Below are 27,780 nucleotides of genomic sequence, written 5' to 3'. Positions count from 1 at the left end.
CTTCCTCTCACCGTCGCCGCCGCGGAGCGAGCCCAGCAGATTAGATCGAGGAGCGCGGTTACCGGTTGGGCTGGGTCTATGGTCGCTCTGTGGGCCGCTCCACCGGCTGGTGCTTTTTTATCAGGGCAAGCTGTGTTCCATGGCAGGGAACTTTTGGCAGAGCTCCCATTAGTAAGTGATCTTACGTCTTCTCGTCCAGGGCGGGCTCTTGTTGGGGGGCGGTGTGGACCGGGCCTGCGACTCTCCTTGGCCTGGATCCCTGTCCCAAGTTCGGTGGAGTCTCCCGGGAGGTGGCGGCAGCCGGAAGCGAGGTGCGCTTTTCTCTGGCGACTCTCCTCATTCCGCCCCCTGGCCGGGTTTCGCGGGGGGGGGGGGGGTCCTGTCTCCGGAGAAAGAAGGTTCGAGAGTTTAATTTCGGATTCTTGGATTAGCTCGGCGGAGGCGGGGTGGAGGGGGTGTGGGTGGAGGAACCAGGCCGGCGGCAGTTGGGATGGGGTAGGCAAAGGTTTTGCAAGTGTGGCACAGTTCGGAACTATGAGACTGGCTCTTGAGGACTGTTGTTCCCTTTTGCCTGGTATCTCTTCAGTGGATTGGCATCGTAATCTTTTGTCATTCTGCTCACTAACCGCTTCCTGCCACTACCTTAAGCCTAGGTGGAGTTTTATGTTTGTAAGGTATAGGGCAAATGCTCTCAGAACTTATTTGCGCCTCATGTTCTGTTTAATAAGTGTATTTTCCAGTGACTTTGCCAATATCTTTAACCTTTTTTTCGTGAGTTTTTGTGTCTGTCAGTACCATGGAAGAATTAGAGTAATATTGAAAACAGTTCTCCCTAAATAAGTTTTTTTAAGCATGTACGAAAGAGGATGATGGGATTAATTGAACATTGGCTAGACTTTGCATTGTGTAGTTGAAAAATGAACAGATCTGATAAAGATGATATGGTGCAAATAATTTTTAATGCCAGGAGAGCATTAGTAACTAAATTTTAAGTTTGAAGAAGATGGATTTCTATGTTGTTCCTTCCGTCTTTTAGCCGTTTGACCTAGAAAAAAGAAACAATGGGCTTTGATATCTATTTTCAGAAAAGCAGGCTTTCTTCCTATAAAGTGATTACGTGAAGATGAGATGGTATAGAAAGAAGCTTTATTTCTGATCACATTTTTATTTTGCACTGTTTTCACTCACTGAAATAATTTGGACAAAATTAAAATACGGAAAATTTAGATAGTGAGGAAGAGGCGTTCTGATAAGCTTTGAAAAAAACTGAGAGAATTGACAGGTCACTAGCTGTTGATTATCAGAAGTTCACAGACCTTAAAAAAAAAGATCCTACCTCCTTTTGATAAGCATTCTCACTCTGTTTTCATTCGCTGTTGGTCTATCAAAAGGGTGCCAAGATCCATTTTATAAAACCAATTGTATTTTCACCTTTCAAATATAACATTATTATAATATTAAATGTGCTTTTTTGAAACTGTTTTTGCCTGCCAGTTCCATTAGTCCTGGAGGACTCAAACCCTTGAAAATCCGGGATCCCTGATCTGCAAAAGATAACAAGTGTAAAGGACAAAACAACCAGTTCAGGAAGAACAAAGAGATATGAAAGCTATTGTTGATATTGTTGTTGATTTTGGTGAGGGAGGAAAATTGACATGATATACACTATTTTTCATGGCTTCAAATTACCCATTTTAATATTTTTGCAATCAGCATAACAATTTTTTTCTTAGTAGCACATGAAATAATAGTGAAATCTTACAATTAGCATAATATCAAATTTGATGATATGTGATGTTTCTTGGTTTATCTTCCATACTGCATGCTGTGAGGAAAAACTTTAAAATATTTGCCTGTGATACTTATCTGTTTAAAAATATATAATGACTGTGGAAAAGAAATTAATGATAATTCTGAAACAGAACAAATCAAAGTATTTTCTGGAAAGTTAAGGTAGAACATAACACCTTCTTTGACCATGATGTGGTAAAACTAGAAGGACACTAAATATTTGCTGGTTGACTGAATGAAGTAATGAACAAGTAATAAAAATTAAAACTACAAAACCAACTCTGGATACTTTATTATATCAAAGAAGAAATTGAAAATACAGTTACATAGTATCAAGGAAATAACATAATGGGGCCAATATATATTCATATCTCTGGGATGTGACCAAAGCCAAATTTATAAGAAAATTAACATACTGAATAACTGAAAAATAATAAAAATTAAATATTTTACTTAGGAATGTTAAAGGGAAACAGTGAAATAAACCTAAGGGAAATAGATTTAATAAAGATAACATGGATACTTATATATTAAAAGGGAGAAAATAAAAATTATAAGAGCTGGTTCTTTGGGAGGGAAAACCAACATGGTAGACTAAACTATGCTAGCCTAAAAAACAATTAATAATGAGAAAATTAAACCCAAATGTATCTTTGAATAATAATGTCCATTTTCAAAATAAATTTGAAAGCCAAGATAAGGAAGTTACCAAAGAGCTACTCATTTAAAAAATACTCCAGACCTACATTATTTCATGGATAAAATTTTTTTCCCATTTTCAAGAAGATCTGCTGTTGAAGTTGTTCCAGTCCATACAGAAAGAAAGCTTTCCAGTTCTCTTCATGAAGCCGCAATAACACTGATAAAATCTAGCAAAGGTAGCACTAAAAACAATCACTTTTGAATATTGATGCAAATAGAAACTACTATCAAAAGAGTCTCACGTTACATTGGAAGTATAAAAAACTGACATGGATTTTATTACAGAAATATAGTCAATACTAGGAAGTCTGTTAGTAAACAGTGAGGGCATTAAAAAGACAATAATATTCAACATCCATTCATTATTAGAGCTCTTACTAAAAACGAATAGGATGATTTCTTAATGTGATAAAATCATATCAGAGCATTAACAAGAGGTATTTAATGGTGGAAAATTAGTATGCCTCTACAACATTGTTCCAAATATGCCACTATCAAGCTAATTGATAGGAAAATGAGATATAAACATGACAAAATTATCAATATGTAAAGGTAAAATTAACTAGAAAATTCGGTTAGTTGAAAAATTATTAGAATTAATAAAAGTTTAATAACACAGCCAGTTCAAAAATGTAAAAATAGAAAGCTGTCTTAAAATGATGTTGGGAAAAAAACCTTAAAACTGCAACAGAAAATGTAAAATACTCAAGAATAAACTTAAATGTATAGGACCTATAGGAAGAAATTTTTTTAATTCTGTGGAAGAATATAAAGATTTTAATAAGTGGAGTTTGACTTCTAGCATTGTAAGATCATTTGTCTCTAAGTGATCTTTAAATATAATGCAACCAAAATTTTGAATGAACTTTGTTTTTAGAGCTTGATATAATAATTCTAGAGTTTGGTCTTAGAATAAGAATTATAATAGAATTACCAGAAAATTTCCGAAGAATAGTAGCAAGGGATTTTTTTTTTCATACTATATTTTATTTATTTACATTTATTTATTTTTGGCCACATTCATGACATATGGAAGTTCCCAGTCCAGGGAATGAATCTGAGCTGCAGCTGTGACCTACACCACAGGTACAGCAATGCTGGATCCTTAACCCACTGCACCATAGTGGGAACTCCCATACCAGATTTTAATTACTTAATTTTATGTTTTAAAATAGCATGGCATAGGAACAACAACTACACAAAATTAAAAATAGGAAATTTTAAAGAAGATTCAAGTATAAGAATAGAATTACACATCAGGAATTTCTTTGGTGACATTTGGATAACCATTTGACAGAATGTTTAGCTGGATCTGTACTTTACACCCTGTGTCAAATTTCAGATGGATTACAATTTTTTTTTCTTTTTGTCTTTTTAGGGCCTCACCCCCAGCATATGGAGGTTCCTAGGCTAGGGGTCCAACTGGAGCTGTAGCTGCCAGCCCACACCACAGCTCACGGCAACACAGTATCCTTAACCCACTGAGCAAGGCTAGGGATGGAACCCACGTCCTGTGTATACTATTTGGGTTCTTTAACCACTGAGCCACGACGGGAACTCCTGGATCACAAATTTAAAGAAAAAGAGCCTTAAGGGTATTAGAAAATATGACGGAATTACGAGTTCCCTTTGTGACTCAGCAGAAACTAACCTGACTAGTATCCATGAGGATGCTATCCATGAAGATATGGGTTTGATCCCTGCCCTCGATCAGTGGGTCGGGGATCCAGTGTTGCATGAGCTGTAGTGTAGGTTGCAGATGTGGCTTGAATCCCACGTTGCTGTGGCTGTGGTGTAGGCCAACAACAGCTGTAGCTCTGATTCAACCCCTAGACTAGAAACTTGCATATGCCACCAGTGTGGCCCTAAAAAGCAAAAAAAAAAAAGAATGAAAGAAAATGTGAGGGAATTAAGGAATTTTTTTATTATTATTATTTCATGTCAGGGAAGGTCTTTGCATGTTTGATAAACATAAAATCAGAGTAAAATATATGTAGATTTGAATAAATACATGGTTCAGATTTTTGTATTACATGTCATTAAATATTGAGAGATCATGCCTAACTTGGGGAATGTTTGGGGTATATTTGACAAAGAAATGATTTTTATCTATAATATGCAAATTTTAGGTCATAAGAATGCCTTAATCATAAAAAAAGATGACCATTCCATGAGAAAAATGGTTGTTAGAATTACAGTGTATCAAAGAACTGTATTTGACCAATAAAGGCTTGAAAGAATGTTAACCTTAGAAGTAAAAAAAAAAAAAAAAAAAAAAAAGATACTCGTTTGCCTTTAAATTGTGAAGTATTTAAAAGATTGACAGTAACCCATAGGTTTAAGTATTTTAAAACACACTCATGTGACACTCCTGTGAATGGAAATTGGTGTGACTTTTATGGAAGGCAAGTTGACAACACATATGAAAACTACCAGCAAAACTGACCTACTACTGTTAGGAAATTATTCCAAATATTACTCAAATATACAAGGATGAATTACAAAGATGTTCATTTAAGTATTACTTGTAATAGTGAAAAAAAAAATGATAACTTACATGCCTATCAATAGGGATTAACTAAACAAATACTGATCCATCCATAATATCGTACAACAATTTAAAATGATGCTGAATAACAAGTTCGTTCACGTAAAACTCCCATTACCTACTGAGTGACAAAAGCATGTTACAGAATATTTTGGGGGATCATGTCAATTGCATGCCTTTTTAAATATAGATTAGACTAGGCAGGAGGAGGAGGAAGCTCTTGGTGTGATCAAATTTTTTTTCTTTTTTTCTTTTTCTTTTTTGGTTTTTAGGGCCGTACCTGTGGCATATGAAGTTCCCAGGTTAGGGGTCAAATCAGAGCTGCAGCTGCTGGCCCATGCCACAGCCACAGCAACTCAGAATCCAAGCCTCATCTGCGACCTAACCACCACAGCCCACAGCAATGCCAGATCCTTGGATCTCTAACTCACTGAATGAGGCCAGGGAAATGAACCTGCATCTTCAGGATACTGGTTGGGGTCATTACAGCTGAGCCACAAGGGAAACTCTAGTATAATAAATTTTGAAGCAGGTTTTAACATGATTGGAATTTGCGAAGTAGCAAAATTACTTTAGTTACTCATGAACAACTGAAAAAAGATAGACTTTAAATCTAAGCCACCATCACCTGGTGTCAAATAATGTCACCATTATTTATCACCAGAAAAGTGTAAACATTACTGCTTATTAAAATGCTAGGATCACCAAAGATGCATCTTGATACCAGAGTCTTAGAATCAGTGAAATACACTATAAAAGTGACATGTGGGAGTGGGAAGAGAGACAAGACAGACTGAGAAGGAAGAGAAGATTAGAGCAGATTTTTTTTTCAGGGCACATTTAATTTACACTTATTAGTGAGATAATTCTAACGTCAGAGTTTCAAGAAATGTGAAAAACATCTTTCAAGGTTACTTTTTGTATTTTGTACTAAGACTAAAACTTGTTCATTCTTAGAATGTTTTCTGTGACTTTGTTAGTTGATTTTCTATAGGTTGTCTGAATCTTTGCTTCTTTTAGTTTGCAATGGATTTTGGATAAACAAGATCTGTTGAAGGAACGCCAAAAGGACTTAAAGTTTCTCTCAGAAGAAGAGTATTGGAAATTACAGATATTTTTTACAAATGGTAAACTTTTTTCTTTTAAATTGGTTTAAATAGTATAGTTGGTTAACTCTGAACTAAGGTGTTTTTCTGTAGTAATTTGTGACTGTTTTAGTCCCTTTATTTTTTTTTTAACATGTGTATTCTCTTTATAACTTAAATGTATTTTTTTAAAGTGACTTATATGTCAGAGATACTCAAGACAATCTAAAAGTGTTAATCTTCCTAAACAGTTATAATGCATCATTAAACCCAGTTTAAGATTGGCTAAAATGAAGTACTTTGAGGATAAATAATTCTTTGGATTGACATCCTGTATTGGTCATTCCTATCTTACAAGTTTGCTTTGGAGAGAAGGGTATTTGGAATTAGAAGGTCTTTGCTGTGCCATGTGGTGGCTTTGTCCAGGATCTTTCTAAGCCTCAGTTCACTCTTATGCAAACCTACCTCTCTGTTGTTTTGAGGATTCATTTTGGATTTTTTATGAACTTTGTAAAACTGATGGGTGTCTGATAAGAGGGGAAATACCTATCATTTAGCCTTAACAAATTTGTAATCCTAGTACTAGACCACTGTGATCCACGTAGAGCATTATAGCATGTGTAAATTTTTCTCTTTGTTAAAAATGAATATAGTCATGATTTAACTGCATGGAAGTTATTGTTCAGTGTTAATATTATATTGATATCAGATTTTATTATTATTATTTTTCTTTTAGTTATCCAAGCATTAGGTGAACATCTTAAATTAAGACAACAAGTTATTGCCACTGCTACGGTCTATTTCAAGAGATTCTATGCCAGGTAGGGCTGTGTTATTTTGGGACTGTTATTTGTATTTAAAATATCATGTATTTGAAACTCTTATGTAATGAGGATGAAACTTATGTAAGTAAATCATGTGTTTGCTATAGAGTTGGCCTGATTTTTTTCCCATATAGATGTTTTCTGTATGAATTCTATTTTCATTTGTGTTTGCTCTATGAATATTGCTTAACTTTGTTTAATTAATTGTATTTTTAGGTATTCTCTGAAAAGTATAGATCCTGTATTAATGGCTCCTACATGTGTGTTTTTGGCATCCAAAGTAGAGGTATGAACTAATTTTCTGTTCTTCATCAAAGTACAGTCAACGGTATTGGTTAAACCCAGTTTTCACATTACCTGTGTAAAAATAATAAGATGATGATTTACATAAAATATTGAAATTTGTACAAAATCAAAGAAGTATATGCATATCTTTATTTTATATATTCAGTTAAAAAGCACTTATGTAACACTTTACTATGTGCCAAGTGCTATTCTAAGTCCTCTTACAAATATTTTAATCCTCATAACAAACTATGGGGTATATATTTGTAATATCATTTTATAAGTGAAGAAACTGAGACACAAAAAGATTAAGGAGCTGATAAGTGACAGGGTATTTTAACCCTAGGAGTCTAGCTTCTAATCCTATTCTCCTTTTTTTTGTTTTTTTGTTTTTTTTTTTGTTTGTTTGTTTTTGCCTTTTCTAGGGCCACTCCCACAGTATATGGAGATTCCCAGGCTAGGGGTCTAATTCCATAGCCTCCAGCCTATGCCAGAGCCATAGCAACAAGGGATCCGAACCACGTCTGCAACCTACACCACAGCTCAGTGCTTAAATCACTGAGCAAGGCCAGGGATTGAACCCGCAACCTCATGGTTCCTAGTCAGATTCCTTAACCACTGTGCCACGACGGGAACTCCTCCCATACTCTTAACTGCTTTGCTTTACTACCTTTAAGATATTTATTGTTTGGTTCTAAGGAGTATTTCATAATTGCCACAGCTTATCCACTATAACTTGAGAATGTTCTTCCTTCTCAAACTCCATATGTGTCCTATGTCCTGCTGTTTTTCCTTCCTGCCTCCTAATGATTGGTTGCCTAGGAGAACCAGAGTAGCTGCAGATATACTCCTTCTAGCAAGGAATAATTTGGGTTGTGAAGGTTGAGAAATTAGGTGAGAAAGAGAAGAGAGATGGGAACCTGCAGCTGAGACCAAATCTTGGATCACTTTATTTACCCTTTCAGTATTTTTTGAGAGAGCTCAGCTAAAATCCAGGTACTAATAGCACGTATTGACTGGTGTTCATAATAATTCATGTTATCTTAGGTAATATGAATCCTATGTATTATGTTTCTATTTTTAGATGATGTCTTCAGAATAGTAATTGCTTCCTTTAATATTGAATGTAATTGTAAGTGGTAATTTAAGGAGGCAGAACCAGCCCTGTTGTTTTTTAAGAAAGTGATTGTAAAAGGTCTGTATTATGGGGTGGTTTTCCCAAATATCACCATATAATTTTATGTGGCTGAAGGACAGCCAATATGGGTAACCAAGATCAAATCTTTATAAACTTTTACTTTTATAAATTAACTTGGAGTTTTATCCTAGTTATATCCTTGTAACAATATCTTTTGCTACATGACTTGCTGAGTATAACCCTATTTTATGATTTACTAAGTGAAAGCTTTTGCTTTAAGAATTTTAAGGTAAAGAATTATCCCTAGGAAAAAATGTATCCTTTCATATTCAGTTATAGCATTTTTTTTATCTTTATGACCAAATCTATCTGTGTTTTGTCTGCTTGTGTGAAAATTGTATTGAAAGACATTAAAAAGATGTCTCAGGCATTTAATTTCCAGTTTCAGTTATTACAGTTTGAGGTTTAAATGTAAATATAAATATATACACAGGCATACACAGGTGCCGTCTCCCCCCACCACTGTGGGTTTTTGAATAAACTATATATGGTTTAGTTTCTTTTGTTGGATAAGGAACCAATTCTTGATTTTTTTTCAGCTTTAAAATAAAGAGTTTAGTAATCCTATAAAGTTAGTAAAATGAAATGAGACTGTATGTAAGATGAAACACCTCATAAATTTTAGTTATTTTTAGAGAGTTCCATTGTGGCTCAGGGGGTTATGAACCTGACTAGTGTCCATGAGGAGTTGGGTTCCATCCCTGGCCTTGCTCAGTGGGTTAAAGATCCAGCATTGCCATGAGCTGCGGTGTAGGTTGTAGATACGGCTTGGATCCCGCCTGGCTGTGGCTGTGGCATAGGCTGGCAGCTGCAGCTCCAGTTCAACCCTTAGCCTGGGAACTTCCATATGCCACAGGAATGGTCCTAAAAAGTTTAAACAAAAATAAGTTGTTTTAGTTATTTTCACAGTGATGGTATATTAAGTTCAAAAAGGAAATGGGAAGTGACATCCAAAATCTTTTTTTTTTTTTTTTTGTCTTTTTGCTATTTCTTGGGCCGCTCCCGCGGCATATGGGAGGTTCCCAGGCTAGGGGTCGAATCGGAGCTGTAGCCACCGGCCTACGCCAGAGCCACAGCAACGCGGGATCCGAGCCGCGTCTGCGACCTACACCACAGCTCACGGCAACGCCGGATCATTAACCCACTGAGCAAGGGCAGGGTCCGAACCCTCAACCTCATGGTTCCTAGTCGGATTTGTTAACCACTGCGCCACGACGGGAACTCCCTCTTTTTTTTTCTTTTTATGTCACACCTTGGCATATGGAATTTCCCAGGCTAGGGGTTGAATCAGAGTTGCAGCTGGAACCTATGCACAGTCAACTCAGGATCCTAGCCACATCTGCAAACTGTGGTGCAGCTTGTGACAACACTAGATCCTTAACCCACTGAGTGAGACTAGGTGTTGAACCCACATCCTTATGGATACTAGTTAGGTTGTTAACCCAGTCAGCCATAATGGAAACTCCGACATCTGAAATCATTCTTACCTTCCTGCTCCAAAAAGAATAATAATTGTTTGTATGGTCTTTTGTGTTCTTTTGGCAATATTAAAGTTTATTTTCTTCACAGATTCACTGTTTTATTACTAAGTGGTCTGAAGTATTTGTTTGTCAGTCCAGATTCAGTTGAATAGGAAGCATACTTAATACTTATTCTAGGAGTTCCCGTCGTGGCGCAGTGGTTTACGAATCTGACTAGGAACCATGAGGTTGCGGGTTCAATCCCTGCCCTTGCTCAGTGGGTTAACGATCCGGCATTGCCATGAGCTGTGGTGTAGGTCGCAGACGCGGCTCGGATCCAGCGTTGCTGTGGCTCTGGCGTAGGCCTGCAGCTACAGCTCCGATTAGACCCCTAACCTGGGAACCTCCATATGCCGCAGGAGCGGCCCCAGAAATGGCAAAAAAACCCACAAAACTTATTCTAGCAATTAAGTGTAGAATCTAAAAACCCTTGAAACTAATTTCAGTGCTTAAAGCTGGCCTTGTTACTTAAAAGCTTGGTTTCTAATTTGATACCTTTCAATAATATTAAATTATAAAGTTATTTATTTATTTATTTTTGTGTCTTTTTTTTTTTTTTTTGCCATTTCTTGGGCCGCTGCCACAGCATATGGAAGTTCCCAGGCTAGGGGTCTAATCGGAGCTATAGCTGCCAGCCTACACCAGAGCCACAGCAACTTGGGATCTGAGCCGCATCTTTGACCTATACCACAGCTCACGGCAATGCTGGATCCTTAACCCACTGAGCAAGGCCAGGGATCGAACCCACAACCTCATGGTTCGTAGTTGGTTTCATTAACCACTGAGCCACAATGGAAACTCCAAAATTAGAAAGTTTTTTAGACATTTATGTTAAAGTGTAGTAATTTTAAGGAAAGTTAATAAATGTAGTTTTTTGAGTTTTTTTTGTTTTGTTTTGTTTTTTTAGGGCTGCACCTGCAGCATGTGGAGGATCCCAGGCTAGGGGTTGAATTGGAGCTGTAGCTGCTGGCCTATACCGCAGCTCACAGCAACACCAGATCCTTAACCCACTGAGCGAGGCTGGGGATTAAACCTGCGTCCTCATGGTTGGTAGTCAGATTTGTTTCCACTGAGCCAATATGGGAACTCCCAATTTAGAGATTTAAGTACATCATTCCTCAAGCAGGTAGATAAACTGCAAACATCAGAGGAACATAGGAAATACTATTGTTTTGAATAGACCTCAGATATACTTAGATTCGTTGGGTTACTATATATCTAATCGCATTTGCTTTTCTTTCTCTAGGAATTTGGAGTGGTCTCAAATACAAGATTGATTTCTGCTGCTACTTCTGTATGTAAGTGCAACAGATACATCCTGCTTTAAGAAGATAATTCTAGGAGTTCCCGTCGTGGCGCAGTGGTTAACGAATCCGACTAGGAACCATGAGGTTGCGGGTTCGGTCCCTGCCCTTGCTCAGTGGGTTAATGATCCGGCATTGCCGTGAGCTGGGGTGTAGGTTGCAGACGCGGCTCAGATCCCGCGTTGCTGTGGCTCTAGTGTAGGCTGGCAGCTACAGCTCCGATTAGACCCCTAGCCTGGGAACCTCCATATGCCGCGGGAGCGGCCCAAGAAATAGCAAAAAGACAAAAAAAAAGAATATAATTCTAAAGAGAGCTCCATAGGACATAGTTGTTTTTCAGTTTATGAGACCTGTGATAGATTATTTGGGTCTATTAAATCTTCTGAGGTGAGGTCACCTTTATGCCTAATGTATTTGGCTAAAAATTTCTAAATAACAACAAAAAAAATAGTATTGTCTTTAGGACATTACTTTTAGTGTTAAAAAATGTGATGCAGTGTGTTAATGATCTGGCTTGTCCCTGTGGAGATGCTGGTTTGATCCCTGGCCCTGCACAGTCGGGTTAAGGCTCAAGCATTGCTGCAGCTACAGTGTTGGTTGCTGCAAAGTCATAGTGTAGTTTGCAGCTGCAGCTTGGATTCAATGCCTGGCCCAGCATTGCAGCCAAAAAAAAGGAAAAAATAATAAAAATAGGGAAAATCTGGGAGTTCCTGTTGTGGTTCAGCGGTAATGAACCTAGCTAGTATTTATGAGGACACAGGTTTGACCTCTGATCTTGCTCAGTGGATTAAGGGTTTGGCGTTGCCATGATCTGTGGTGTAGGTCCCAGGGTCACGGATGTGATTTGCATCTGGCCTGGCTATGGCCATGGCGTAAGTGGCAGCTACAGCACCAATTCAACTCCTAGCCAGGGAACTTCCATGTGCTGCAGGTGTGGCCCTGAAAAAAAAACAAAAAAAGAAAAATAAGGAAAAGCTAATGAGGGGTTCCCATCGTGGTGCATTAGAAACGAATCTAACTAGCAACCATGAGGTTGCAGGTTAAATCCCTGGCTTCGCTCAGTGTGTTAAGAATCTGGTGTTGCCGAGAGCTGTGGTGTAGGCTGGCGGCTGTAGCTTCCATTGGACCCCTAGCCTGGGAACCTCCATGTGCAGAGGATGTGGCCCTGAAAAGACAAAAAGACAAAAATAAAAACAAACACAAAGCTAATGAGTTACATAAAGTGAATAGTGGGTAATGAGATAGTAGAAACTGGCCCTGTCTGTCTAAGGCTAAATAATAGATGGTCTTTAGTGAGTGCAGTTTGTTCTGTTGTCAGTGGCAATACCTTTGAAAGCTTTATTTCTCAATATGAGGGTGATGTCAGAATTGTGCATTAGGAAGGTGATTCTAGCAGAATTATGTAAGGTGAAATGGAGGAGAGTGTAAGTCAAGTAAAACAGACAAATTTTGAAGTTTTTCAAGTGATAGAGTATGGATAAATCTTGAGGACATTATAATAAGTGAAATAAGCCAATCACAAAAAGGTAAATACTCTATGATTCCACTTATGAGGCACTTAGAGTGATCAAATTAATAGATAGAAAGTAGACTGGGGATACTAGGTGAAGATGGTGTCTTGGTCTGCTCCAGCTACTATAGCAAAATACCAAAGACTGGGTGGCTTTAACAGCAGACATTTATTTCTCAGTTTTGGAAGCTGGGAAGTCCAAGATCAAAGTGCCTGTCTTGAATAGTTCTATGGCCATGATTTGTTTCCTGGCTTGCAGACAGCTTCCTTCTCATTGAGTTCTTATGTGGCAGTGTAATTAAAAGTCTACTTTTAAAAGTCAGAGAAATATAATATGGTAGAGGTTATTTGTTTTGCTTTTAAAGGAAATTTGAGCATATGGGTAAGTGGTGGAACAAATTTATTGTAGAAGGAATGGTTAAAGGTACAAAGAAAAAAAAAGTATCAGTTAAGTAGGTGAAAGCAAATGCAGAAGTGGTAGGGGTAGCAATAGAGAGGAGAGATGAATTTTCCTCCGGGTCAGAAGAAAAGAATTAGGAGGTAGAAAATCAAAATGAAAAGCAGTTTTATCATAGAGTAGGAGAGAAGTTGAAGCATCAGGTAAATCTGATTTCAGTAAATTAGGTGTCAAAGTCCAGGGGTTAGAAATGTAGATTTGCTTTATGTACAGAGGTAAATAATTTAACCTTGTTGATTCGTTAACGTTATGTAAGTGCCTCTTTTGCTTGTACACTTCACATCTTGCTTACATCAAAAGGATCTGTAAAACTCAGAAACTAATGGAGAAGAGAGGAGAGGTTAAATAGAAATTTCCTAATGTCAAGTTGAAGTCGTTTAGGTTTCAAATCTTGGTAGATGTTACCTATATAAATTAGTGGTTAGGATATTCAGTTTACAAGGTACTAACTTTTGGAAACTACAGAACATATAATAAATGAAATTATTTTTAATCTCCATGAAGTCACTTGGACTTTGTACAAATGGAAGGGATCACAGAACAGATCTTCTAGAACTTGTTAGGAGTTACTTATTCAATGAAATATTGTATCATAATGATTTGAATTCAGTTTTCTCAAATAGTGTTTAATTGTATATACTCATACCATGTTGAGGAGATCAAGGGTTGAGTAACAGTTTTTTCATTTGTAATTTCTTAGTGACTTATACGAGTGGTAACTGTGTGTGTATGTATTTGTATGTGATATAAGAAAGTCAAGAGACCTTTGCACATATAGTCATGATTTTTTTTTTAAGTATGTATCTTGATAGGGAGTTCCCATAGTGGCTCAGGGAACAAACGACCAGTATCCTTGAGGACGCAGGTTCAATTCCTGGCCTCGATCAGTGGGTTAAGGATCCGGCATTGCCCTGAGCTCTGGTGTAGGTCGAAGACGCAGCTTGGATGCCACATTGCTGTGGCTATAGTGTAGGCCGACAGCTACAGCTCCAAATTGATAAAGAAATATCTCTTATAAAAAAATCCTTAGATGAAAGTTCAGATGAGTAAAAATCCTTAAATCTCAAACAGAACCACTGTTAACATTTATTGGTTGTATTATCCTTCTGATATTTATATGTACAGTTACTCCATGAACAACTCAGGAGTTAGGGGGTGCTGACTCTCTAAGAAGTTGAATCTGTGTATACAGCCTTGGTTCATGTAGTACTTAGAAAAATCCGTGTATGCCTGGATCCATGCAGTTCAAATGTGTATTTAAGGGTCATTTGTATATATTTACAAATGTATGCAAATATATACTTGCAAAACACAAAGATAACTTGTTTTCTTTCTAAGCTAAATTATTGAAGAATAGAGCAATACCATTCTAGAGCTGGAAAGATTTTAGAAATTATAAATACCAGTGATTTTTTTATTCCATTCTCTTTAATTTTTTAAGGAGCAGAACCCTTCTTATATATTAAATCTATAATTGAAACTCTCTAATTGTAATACAGACAGGGACCTGGGGCCTCCTGCCACTCAGCCTTTCCCCTCGCATGAAAACAGAAAAAAATCTGCATCCCTAAGCATCTTCAAGACCTACTAAAAATAACTTAGTTCTACTGCTAATATTTTACAGTATGTTAAAGAAGTGTTGTGTTCATTCACTTTACCATTTTCTCAAAGTTTTTGTTTGTTTTTTTTCTGCAGTAAAAACTAGATTTTCATATGCCTTTCCAAAGGAATTTCCTTATAGGATGAACCATGTAAGTATATTGTATAAAATAAAACTACTTGTCACAGCTGTATATAATCTAGCTCTATTTTATATTTGAATAAACTGAGTAGTCTCCTCTAAATGGCAGTTTCAAATTCTACAGGAATATGGATTTTATTTCTAAGTTAAATTTAAATTGCTTCTACCATTGGGGGAAAAAAAAACAAAACATAAAAAATGGCAGTGGCTACCAACCCTGGGTACCCATTAACTCACCTTGGGAATTTTTCAAATAAAATTGATGTCAGAGACTCTCCAGATCAGCTAAATCAGAATTTTCAGGCATTAAACCTGGATACTAGTATTTTCTAAAAGCTCCAGGTGCTACTAATGTGCAACTGGGGTTGAGAATTACTATGATGGAACAGTTTGAAAAAAATACTTGAAATTTTATATTATTTTAGAAGATGAGTTTCTTTTGCCTTTTAATAGGCATGTTCTTTTTCCACCTATTTAAATTGTATTTTTGTTTCAGTATTCTCTACGATTGATTATAATAACAAGCATAACATTTAGGTGGAGATTAATGTATTTTTGCATTTGTTGAATGGAAAGTGTAGTGGAAAATCTGAAGTTTACACAGGTTACTTTAAATAAAAAGTAATATGCTTATGAGGCTGACTTTTCTTTATAAGGAGTGATATTTGAATCCATGGTGTAATAGCAAAAAGTAGCTTTATTGCATACATCCATTCTGATAGAAGCTATTGTGTTTATTGATTTAAAAAATATTAGTAAAAATGTTTTAAGTTTTTTTTTTTTTATTTTTATGGCCACACCCATGGCACATGGAAGTTCCTGGGCCAGGGATCAAACCCACACCTCCAGTGACCTGAGACTCTGCAGATGGATTCTTAATTCACTGTGCTACAGCGGGAACTCCTAAAAATGTTTGATAAATGTCTGTAAATTCTTGTGTTAGATAAGAGATGCATCTGATTTCGTTTAATGTTGACGTTTATAGTCTTTTTTTTTCTTTAACAGATATTAGAATGTGAATTCTATCTTTTAGAATTAATGGTAAGTATATTTCTTTCTTGTGATTAATAAAGTAAAACATATTTTCAAATGTAGTGAAGTCATAAATTTAAAGAAATGTTTTGTAAAGAGGTTCATTTTAAAACCGTCCAAATAATAATGTGATGGTGAAATGGTAGTACCTAGTAGCATCATCATCTACATGCTCTTGGAAGCCTATAAAATAGTTTGTATATCCTACTTAGGTTGGGAGAATTTTTCTGTTCTATAGTAACTATAATAAGAGGATTACAAGGAAACCAGTCAGGACATTAAACCACTGTAAATTATTTGCACAATTTGTGTATGTGTGTGGTGTTATTTAAAGATAGATTATGTCTTTGGCAGAATTCTGCTCCTCCAGTTGGGAATTACGGATTTATAGGCTAATAAGAGGTTTCAGTGTGTTGCAGATGTGACACTTTGAGTCTCTAAGGGAATGGATGCTGACTGACTGCCAACCGATTTACCAAGGTATATTCCAGAGAGAGCACTGCCTTCACTATTATAGTAGAGTTTAGGGCTGCCATACTGCTTGCTTAAGAGAATAAGAGGGAAGCAAGCATGAGTTAGAAAAACATATTTTGAAAATCAGTTGGGTAATGATAAGGTTTTTGTGTTATAATCAATCTGTTTTTATACATACACATTTTTTAAACTGTTTCTAGGATTGTTGCTTGATAGTGTATCATCCTTATAGACCTTTGCTCCAGTATGTGCAGGACATGGGCCAAGAAGACATGTTGCTGCCCCTTGCATGGTAATTAGAACAGAAGTTATTTATAGTGTAACATGTTATCAGCTAGGAAGGTTTGATAACTACATATGAAGATTAGTATTTTTGAAGTAATTAAACTAGTGCCCCACAATATTTTAATGTCGAGTGAAGTATCTGCTAGTTGAATTTTAATAACTATATTGGTATAAATGTTAAAGTGATAAAGATCTTTAAATTATCTATTTGATGACTATTTCCCCTAAAATTTGATTCTTGTGAAAAAGATTTTACATGAAAATTAAGATATTAATCTTTAAATAGAGTATTTTGGTTCTATTCAACGTATATATTAGTTCATTGTATAATTTCTGATTTCCTCTGATTTTCTAATTTTCGAAAAATCTGAAAAATGTTTATCCTATTAAAATTTATTGTGAGGTTTTAAATTTTTAAATATATTTAGATGCATTTTTATTCATTAAAATATGCTTATTCATTGTCGGATTCATTTGGCTCTCTCTGGGGGGAAATGTACAATCATATGAGGTAGTTCTACTTTGAGTAATAGTATGAATTTCATTTCTGTAGGAGGATAGTGAATGATACCTACAGGACGGATCTTTGCCTACTGTATCCTCCTTTCATGATAGCTTTAGGTATGTAAACATGGTGTACCTTTATTAGTTAAATTGTTATAAACCTATTTAGGTCATCCTAAAAGAAATTTCACCCTATTGTACTTTATGTTTTTATGTTCCTTGGAGTAATAGACTATTCCTTGCATGTGAACTTTCAATAATATGAACTGCATCTGTCAAAAATCAGGATTATTGTCCCCCCACCCCCCTTTTGTGGTAAGTTTTTTTTTTTTTTTTGAAATTGTTTAAAATAATTTTAACCAGTGTCTCAATGGAACATTTTTGTTTATTTAGGAGAAGTTCAGAATTAAGTCTTCTGGAGTTCCCCTTGTGGCTCAGTGGTAATGAACCCGACTAGTATTCGTGAGGACACGTGTTTGATCCTTGGCCTTGCTCAGTGGGTTAAGGATCCAGCATTGCCATGAGCTGTTGTGTAGGTCACGGACGATACTTGGATTCCTTGTTGCTGTGGCTGTGGTGTAGGCTGGCGGCTACAGCTTGTATTCATCCCATAGCCTGGAAATTTCCATATGCCACAGGTGTGGCCCTAAAAAGACCAAAGAAGAAAAGAAAAAAAAAAAAAGAAATAAGCCTGCTAATACTGGTTGTAACTTGTATAAAATAACTAGGCCTATCTTTCATCTCCTGAGCCCATTCAGGTTCTCAGAGGTCAGGTGAAGGACTATTTGTGGGCCATAATGCTTTGGCTGGAGGGGAATTTAGCCACCATTCTTTTATCTGTGGAGGGCAGTACTGTCATGGCTTAGAAACAGTCTTTGGAGTCAGATAGTCCAGGTTTATTTTTTTTTTTTTTTTTTTTTTTTTTTTTTTTTTTTTTTTTTTTTGTCTTTTTGCTATTTCTTTGGGCCGCTCCCACAGCATATGGAGATTCCCAGGCTAGGGATCGAATTGTTGCTGTAGCCACCGGCCTACGCCAGAGCCACAGAAACGCAGGATCTGAGCTGCGTCTGAGACCTACACCACAGCTCACAGCAACGCCGGATCATTAACCCACTGAGCAAGGGCAGGGACTGAACCCTCAACCTCATGGTTCCTAGTCAGATTCGTTAACCACTGAGCCATGACGGGAACTCCCAGATAGTCCAGGTTTAAATTAAACTTTACTTCCTCTACAATTGTGGGAAAATTATCTAACCTTTCTGAGTTTGTTTCCTTAATTGTAAAGGGGGGGTACTAAAGACTTGGTATAGAGTGAGTTGTTACAAGAGTTAAATAGTTAAATGAGAAATCTTTTGAATAATTCCTGCCATATATTACGCACTTGTTAGTTTTTATTCCCTTTCTGTCGTCTATTGATTTCCATGACTATCTTGATTTCCACACCCACCCCCTATTCTTTTACAAGTCCGGACTTATTTGCATTGGTTTCTCTATTCATTTACTCCTTAAATGTTAATGTTTCTCAGCCTTCTTACATCAAGGGTGGCAAATAGGTTATATTTTTACAGTACTGGAAGTGCCCTGGAAATACTGTTTTTGGAAGGATTCTGAAGTGGCATCTGGGTTCAGTGGGAAGAAATGCTGGGATCTGTCTGCATGGATAGGAGATGTGCACCATATCTTTTTCATCTCTGCTGTCTTTGTTCTTGGGTGGTCTCACTGAGGCCCATGGCTTCTGCTATCTCTTATGTGTTAAGACAATTAAATATCTTATTTAACCAAAATCTTGCTCCTGAGCTAATCTTTTGTGTGTGTGTGTGTGTGTGTGTGTGTGTGTGTGTGTGTGTGTGTGTGTATCTTTTTAGGGCTACACCTTTGGCATATGGACATTCCCAGGCTGGGGGTCGAATCTGAGCTGCATCTGCAACCTACACCACAGTTCACAGCAGCACTGGATCCTTAACCCACTGAGCGAGGCTAGGCATCAAATCACATCTTCATGGATACTAGTTTCCACTGAGCTATGACAGGAACTCTATGAGCTGGTCTTTATTTCAATCTCTGCCTTTTGGATAGCTTCTTTTGGCGTCTCATTGGCCCTCAGGCTCATGATTAGGACTGAACTCATCAGTTTGCCCAAAACAAACTCTTTTTAGTATCTTTGCTAGGATTATGAATAGCCCTAGTTAGTAGCCTTAGTTGGAAACCTGATATCCCAGTAGTTAGGATCTTTCATCTTCCTCAATACCTAATCTAGTTGATAACCAGTACCTGCTGTGCCTTCCTCTTTATAATCTCACAGCCATCTTTTTTTTTTTTTTTTTTTTGTCTTTTATCTTTTTAGGACTGCACCCATGGCATATGGAAGTTCCCAGGCTAGGGGATGAATTGGACCTGTGGCTGCCGTCCACAGCCACAGCCACGTGGGATCCGAGATGCATCTGCAACCTACACCACAGCTCATGGCAATACTGGATCCTTAACCCACTGAGCAAGGCCAGAGTTCAAACTTGCATCCTCATGGATTCTGGTCAGATTTGTTTCTGCTGAGTCATGATGGGAACTCCACCATCTTCATTTTTATACAGGTTATTAGAACAGTCTCCTTCCTGGCTAATTGGCCTCTAGCATCCCTGTTCTCAGTGTCCCTGTTCTAAGAGAGCCAGCCTATTCTCCACACTCGAGCAAGGCTGGTGGTTCTCAATAATAATTTTGCTCCCTATGGGATGTTTGGGATAATTTTGCTCCCTATGGGATGGTTTTGGTTATAACAACTGGGGTGGCATGCCCCTGGCATTTAGTGAGTAAATCCCAGGAATGTCATTAAGCATCCTGCTGTGCATAGGGCAGTCTCAAAAGATTATCCAGACCATGATGTCAGTAGTGCCAAGGTTGAGAAACTGAGCTCTAAAGAACTGTTTTAAATGCGGAATTTGGAAGTTCTTGGTGGCCTAGCAGTTAAGAATCTGACATTGTCACTGCTGTGGTATAGGTTACAGTTTAATCAGAGCTGCAGCTGCTGGCCTATGCCACATCCACAGCAACGCTGGATCCTTAACCTGCTGAGCAGGGCCAGGAATCAAACCCACATCTTCATGGATACTAGTCAGGTTCAGAACCCACAGACCCATAATGGGAACTCCGTCCTAAGAACCTTCTACATGCTGCAGGCGAGGCCAAAAAATAAAATAAAATAATAAAATGCAGGATTTATACCCCTATTAAAATCTTTCAGTGCTCCTCCCAATTTCTGGATAAAATTCACACCTTCTTTTTACCATTTCTGCTCCCAATTCACATTTTTGGGTTTTTTTTTTTTGTTTTGTTTTTTGTTTTTTTGTCTTTTGTCTTTTGTCTTTTTAGGGCTGCACCTGTGGCATATGGAGGTTCCCAGGCTAGGGGTCTAATCAGAGCTGTTGCTGCTGGCCTATGCCACAGCAGCGCCAGTTCGAGCCGCGTCTGACCTACACCACAGCTCATGGCAACACCAGGTCGTTAACCCACTGAGCGAGGCCAGGGATCAAACCCGCAATCTGATGATTCCTGGTCGGATTCGTTTCCACTGCGCCACGACAGGAACTCCCCAGTTCACTTTTTTAAAAAGCTGACTCCTCTATCTTGTTAGTGGCACTTTCTGTATCACCTCAGTCTGGGTTTAGAATGTCTCCTCTGTTCCTAATTTACTTTATGTGTGACTTATGTCATTTTCCACTGTATTTTCATTACCTGTATTTATTTATTCATTCATTCATTCATTTTCCTTTTTGGCCATACCCATGGCATGTGGAAGTTCCAGGCCAGAGATCAAATCTGAGCTGCAGCTGTGACCTCCACCACAGCTGCAGCAACACCAGATCTTTAACCTTCTGCGCCAGGCCAGGGATCAAACCTGCTCTGCCACAGAGATAAGCCAGATTATTAACCAACTGTGCCACAGCTAGAACTCCCTAATTACATGTTTTTATAATTTGTCTTTTGATCTCAATCTGTCCTTGACCTAAGCCTTACTTTACAGCTTTGTTTAACATAGGGCAGCCAGTATGTAAGTTCATGTTTGAGTTGCTGTTTGCCTAGAATATCCTTCTTAGCAAAGTCTTATGGGTAACCAGACTAGGGACTATAACACTTAACAACTTTGTGTGGGATCACTATAGCCAGGCTGGTTGGGAGAATTATATTAGGTAAATTTATGATGTAGATTGTTGCCTCTGAGTCTTTCACTATCTTTGTTAGTTTATGTTGTAAATAATGTATATAATTACATTGTGTGGAGTATATTACTTTTTTTCCCCTCAGCTCTATTTGATTATAACATCAAACTCTGTGCTAGTGTGCCCAGTTTATACCTAACTTGATCTTATGTTAATAACTTTAAAAAACAGAGGGACTGCTACTTTTAATTGAAATACCAAAACATAGTCAGTGTTGTTGACATTAATCAGTGTTTTGATTGCTAAATTTTTGTTTCTTTTTGTCACATGGACTTTTGGGTGCATTTTCACCACTGCTTTGTACTGCTGTTCAGGGATCCTTTCCTGCTATAGTTCCTCAGTGGATTTTTTCCTCTCTGACATGCCCTGACTCTCAAGGCAACCGCACCATGACTAGCTCTCAGTGGGGAGAACTTTACTATATGTAGCCCAATAACTTTTCCTATATGTAAGATTAAATTAATAGGGTGATCACTGGTAACTGTTACATGAATCTATATAAATATTAAAAGGAATATAAGAAAATACACATAAAGTTTTAGGTGACTTTTAAAATCTTAAGTGAGTCCATGCATTCCATGTTTGCACTTAAAACATGGACCTTTGTCTCATTTTCTTTCCAGCCTGCCTGCATGTAGCCTGTGTTGTACAGCAGAAAGATGCCAGACAGTGGTTTGCTGAGCTTTCTGTGGACATGGAGAAGGTAATTTTTAAAGTTTCCTTGACTGAATGTAAACTTGAACATTTTAAAATTAATGTTATACTTACTTACCATGAGACTCAAATTTCATGATGTCAGCCAGGCTAAGAATATTTTTGGTAAAGAAACGCTAAGAAATATGTGACTATTTAGGTTATATTTCTCTTCAGTTTAGGCTTAAATAGAATGGTAAATTTAGGGTTTGATGGTTGCAAAGCAGCCTCTAATTGCCAGGATTATTTTATTTTATTTTATTTTATTTTAATTAAGTAATTAATTAATTGTCTTTTCTAGGGCTGCACCTGCAGCATATGGAAGTTCCCAGGCTAGGGGTCTAATCAGAGCTGTAGCAGCCAGCCTACACCACAGCCACAGCAGCTCAGAATCCAAGCCTCATTTGCAACCTATGCCACAGCTCAGGGCAACGCTGGATCCTTAACCCACCGAACAAGGCCAGGGATCTAACCCACAACCTCATGGTTCCTAGTCGGATTCGTTAACCACTGAGCCACGATGGGAACTCCAAGGATTATTTTAGCTCTGATTATATTTTGGCCGAGCCCTCAGCATGCAAAAATTCCCATGTCAGGGATCAAACCTGAGCCACAGCAGTAACAATGCATAATCCTTAGCTACCAGAGAACTCCTGGGACTGTTTTAAAAGCTGCCTGGTGACAAGTGACCTAGTGAATACTACTGTAAACTTTTGTAATACAGCCTATCTCCTGACAAAGTAGTTTTTGCCCTTTTTTCTACCTTTTTTGCTGAAATATTCTAGAATCAATCCAAGGTTAGGTCTACTCAGGTGAAGAAAGGGCAGATTTGGAAAGCAGATTTGAGAGATTTGTAGCTGCTGGTTTTTGAGCACCTTCACTCATGTGTAGCGTAGTTAATAGAGAATCAGAACAAAGTCTTTTGTGCACTACTGCCCACTAAATTATTTGAAATGATTGTTATTAGAGGAGTATACTCTGTAGTGGCATACTCTTCATAATCTAGACCTCTGTTCCTTAGTACCTCAATATTTTGGTTTGGTTTAAGATATCAATAGATAGAAGGAAACTAACTGCGGAGATGGATAAGGATAGACCAGGTATACATATTAAAGATGAGAGGTTAGGAGTAAAAGCCGAAATTGCTGTATGGTAAAAATAGTGCTTTCACATTTATCAGGATTGTCTAATCTAAGCTGAAGGACAGGGGCAATCTTTTCACTGTTTTCTGAGGGATATCTAATACGTGATATGTCTTCTTTATATACTAAGTGTTGCTTGATATTGCCGTAGAGAACTTTTCAAATATTTTCTTCTAGATTTTGGAAATAATCAGGGTTATTTTAAAACTGTATGAGCAGTGGAAGAATTTTGATGAGAGGAAAGAGATGGCAACTATCCTTAGTAAGATGCCGAAACCAAAACCTCCTCCAAACAGGTACTTTGTAGACTTTATATATTGATTTTATTTACTTGTATATTTTATATACATATCATGTTTTTTCATAGATTACGTTTTGTTTTCGTAAAATTTTTTCCAAAACTTCATGACTCATGTTAATTTTTTTTCTTGTGACTTGATAGATTGAGAATGTCTCATTTTAAAAAATACAGTATTAATAATCATCTATTAAGTAGCTTTTCCTAATGCAGTGGCAGGTCTATTACAGGTATCCCTCAACATATGGCTATATACTGTACATAACTTAAACAGAACAGAGATAGACAAGTTCTGAAATTCAAGGATAAAGAATTCTGTAGTAGTTCCATGTCAGTTTGACTCTGTGCCATCTTTCTCCTCCCCCCACCACCACGGGCTGTTATCCTATTTATAAATTTCAGTAGCATTTTTTCTAAAACCTAGATGATTTATCTGATATTAAAAAGATAAAGAATTTTGGCTTTTGAGTGACGCAAAGATCTGTTACACACAGTAACATAATTTCACTAAGTATGAGTCACTTGTGCTAAAAAGGTTTTTTGTTGTGGTGGGGGGTTTTGTTTGTGTTAGTTTTTTTTAAATAGGATGAGTTGGTTTAAGTTCTGTGGTTCTCAGCTCTTGCTGTACATCAGATTGTTCGGGGTAGGGAATAAAGGTCAAAAGGGAAACAAAGGAATGTTACCTACCTTAATCATTTATCAAGAAAATAATTAAGTTATATAATATTAAGATAGATTTGCAGATGTGATAGGTAAGTGTTACCATTTGGAAAAAAATAATACTTTTATACAAGGAGCTGTTTAAGGCAGTCATTCAAACAGCTACCTTTGGATGCATTTTTTGCAGAAATTCCCTGAGTGATTCTTCACTAGTGGCAGGGCCTGAAGCTGCAAGATGATGATGGACAAGATAAGGCAATAATCCTTTTGCCACAGTTACTGGTATTTTCAGTTTTAGTTTTTATTTTAAATATTCAGCATTTCACAGGAAATTACCATATTTCTTTATGACATGGTTACAACGATTTGCTGTATTTACGTATGGTTTTATTTTACCTTTGGACAATAATTTTTTTTGGAAGAATATTTCTTGATTTTCATGATTGGTAGGAATAAGATTTTATATGTACAATTTAATTTTATAGGAAATTTGTCTTAGAAGAAACTCTAATCTCTATGTTGAGTGATACCTGTAATGACAACGAAATCCCATACCCTAATTTAAGCTTTTGAGTGTATATGGTCACTAACTTCCAGAATGCTTGTTATGTGTGAGGGCACTAAGTTATATAAGAATAAAAACATAAAACCAAATGTTAGTCTTCTGGATTTCAATTTTTCCACATCTCTGTCTTTCAATCGGGAGTGTCTTTGTTTTGTAGAGTTGTGTCACAGAATAACTAACTTTAAAAATTAGTAGGCTTACCAGGGTGTTGCCAATGAGTCTTTTAATTGGTGTGAAATCTCTTTCTTCCCCACTTGAACAGTGAAGGAGAGCAGGGTCCAAATGGAAGTCAGAACTCTAGCTACAGCCAATCTTAAAACATTCCGGAAGAATTCCGTAGTGGACCAGTTGGAAATAAACCATTGGACAGATTTCAGTAATGTCGTCAGTGGAACACAAATGAAAATGAATAGCTTGTTTCTGTCAAGCATATTGGGAAGTGATTTTATTTTTGCAAAATAAGTTTTCCTTACCTAATTTGACTCTAGTATCTAATTGATTAAAATCTATTGTTTATAAAGGTTTGGAAAGATTCTAAGGGGACCTACAGACAGACAGACATTTGAAAATTAATAGCTTTTGATTCATATAATTTTTTGTAATTTGGATAATAAAAATTGTAGCTTTTTATTAAACCAGGAAACATGAAGCATAATTTGTTTAAAATTCTCTTTGGTCATTAAACGACCAAAAAAGGAAATAAAATCAAATATATGAGGGTTTTTTCCCCCCCTCCTTAGATTAAACTTTAAAACTGTATTTAAGGAATCAAATCTTGGAAAATCATGGAAGGTTTTAGTAATGATACTGATAATTTCAGGGAAATTAATGAAGTACCTATTGATTTTAAAGTATATTTTATTCAGTAGTTTTGGTATCTTGCCATGGAGGATACTAGCCCAGCCTAGCAGAAAAGTGCAATATGTATAGCATACTTTGACATTTTAAAAGTTATAATTAATTCCTTAACCATTTTGAAATGCTGGGCAAATGTTTAAAAAAATGGTACATAAAGTATTTGCATTTAATTCATTTAATCAGGCATTTTGAAAGCTGATTGGATAAAACACGGTAATATGGTTGAAAATTTGGTAACATTTTAATGTTATTTTTACTCTACTGTGAAAAGTTTTTTATATGACATACACACCCTAGTTTATTTTTGTGTCTTAGTGTGGACTCACCAATTTATTACAGGTATCCTGAGCCAGGAACACAATCAGGTTTCATGCCACTTTTGATACTGGCTATTCTTAATTCTCATATGAGTGTAGGACTTAAGACTAAATGTTTCGTCAGTGGGACTGTGCTGTCTGTGGAACTTAATAAATTACGTGATCATTTTCTTCAGACTTGAAGGAGAGTGATAAATAAAATTTGGAGTCATAGGATATTGATGTACAATTTAAGGATTAAATTTTTTTATAAATCAGTTGTAAACAATGGATTATTAAATTAAATGTTGACTTGCTAGTATAAAACTGCAAGAATAAAAGTAAATTCTCCAGCTATATCAACTAGTGTCTCGAATTTATTATTTTGATTCTGCCTTATGTTGTGTTTTGAGAGTCTTTCTTCCTTTGGATAAGTATTAAAGTCTTCTGTAGTTTATCAAGTGGGTAATTTCAAATGGTTTATAAACATATTTTTAGAGTTCTGCTTTTTTGTGGAGAGTATCAAATAAGCTGGAGAGATTATAAAGTAAGTCCTAGTGACAAACATAGGTCTTCTAGGCTTATGAAATAAGAAAAAAGCTCTTCTCAGGTCTGAAGGAATTAAGTGGGCTTGGGTTCTAAAGGAATTAAGGTTGGGCTTGGGTTTGAAGGGCAGAGTGAATTATATGGCATATTTTATATGACTTAATTTTTCCTTTAAGCTTATCTATATTTCTAAGACCTTTTTATTTTGAAAATACATATGCCTTGTAGTTTTGCTTTCAACCTCTTATTGTAGAAATTTTAAAACGGCATATACAAGAGTAAGTAAATACTGCAGTGAACTTCCGTGTACCCTGTCACTAAACTTCAATAATGATCAATTCACAGCCAATTTCATTTTGTCTAAACTCCCACCACTTCCTCCAATATGCATATTATTTTGAAGCAAATCCAAGGTACCATTTTGTCCATAATTATTCAGTATGTAATCCTAAAAGATAATGGGTCTTTAAAAAATTATGAAAGTCCTGCTGTACCTAAAAAAGAATAGTCAAAACAATTTTGTGAGGAGTTCTAGCGTGTCTTGGTGGGTTAAGGATCTGGCATTGTCATTGCAGTGGCTCAGGTGCTGCTGTGGGAACTTGTACATACCACAGGTATGGCCAAAAATGGAAAAAAATAAGAACTTTGTAATATCAAATGTCCCATGTTTATATTTTTAGTTATCTCGTTAATAAAGGGGAGGAGGAAGTGGGATGGACTAGGAATCTGTGATTAATAGTGCATTTGGAATGGATAAGCAATGACATCCTACTGTATAACCCTGGGAACTATATCTAGTCACTTGTGATGGAGCATGGTGGAGGATAATGTGAGAAAAAGAATGTGTGTGTGTGTGAGTGAATGACTGGGTCACTTTGCTGTACAATAGAAAATTGACAGGACACAATCTTTTTAAATTCATGGATTCCTCCTTTATTTCATTTAAAAAATACCCATTTGGTTTGCTTGTCCACTAAGAGTTTCCCACCATACATATTTTACTGATTGTAACCTTGAGGTGTAACTTAACATGTCCCTTTCTTCTCCATATTTCTAAATAAATTGGTCATTGAATCCAAAGTCTGATCAGGTTCAGGCTCAATTTTTTTTTTTCCTTTATAGCCTACTGTGTAAAGTGTCTTCCAACTGGAGGCATATGATAGCTGGCTTTCTCTTTCTGTGATTTAGCAGCCATTGATTATGTGCATTGTCAAATAATAAGCTGCACTGCCCAGTGTGATAGCTGCTAAC

The 27,780-nt window shown here is 36.7% G+C and overlaps 1 protein-coding gene across 22 annotated transcripts; it reads left to right on the top strand.

The window, feature by feature from the left end:
• The first annotated feature begins 12 nt into the window (after nucleotides 1-12).
• On the top strand, nucleotides 13-26,340 carry CCNC (cyclin C). Of its 22 annotated transcripts, none has more exons than XR_014841556.1 (14): nucleotides 13-171; nucleotides 6,062-6,168; nucleotides 6,863-6,947; nucleotides 7,167-7,236; nucleotides 11,200-11,251; nucleotides 14,920-14,975; nucleotides 15,971-16,006; nucleotides 16,417-16,477; nucleotides 16,672-16,763; nucleotides 17,310-17,377; nucleotides 22,095-22,174; nucleotides 23,484-23,602; nucleotides 24,452-24,546; nucleotides 25,092-26,340. XR_014841556.1 is itself a non-coding variant. In XM_021088738.2 (13 exons), exons 1-12 carry the CDS (start codon nucleotides 140-142, stop codon nucleotides 24,501-24,503), a joined length of 849 nt encoding a protein of 282 aa, XP_020944397.1. In that variant the 5' UTR covers nucleotides 13-139; the 3' UTR covers nucleotides 24,504-24,546; nucleotides 25,092-26,340.
• Nucleotides 26,341-27,780: the final 1,440 nt, after the last annotated feature.

Source organism: Sus scrofa, chromosome 1 (genome assembly GCF_054392235.1).
Source record: "Sus scrofa isolate SSC_HxYL_T2T_F1_AM1 chromosome 1, Sscrofa_HxYL_maternal_Yorkshire_Landrace_v2.0, whole genome shotgun sequence".
NCBI lineage: Eukaryota > Metazoa > Chordata > Mammalia > Artiodactyla > Suidae > Sus > Sus scrofa.
Note: the sequence above shows the minus strand (reverse complement) of the source record. Positions and strands in the feature narration are given on the sequence as shown.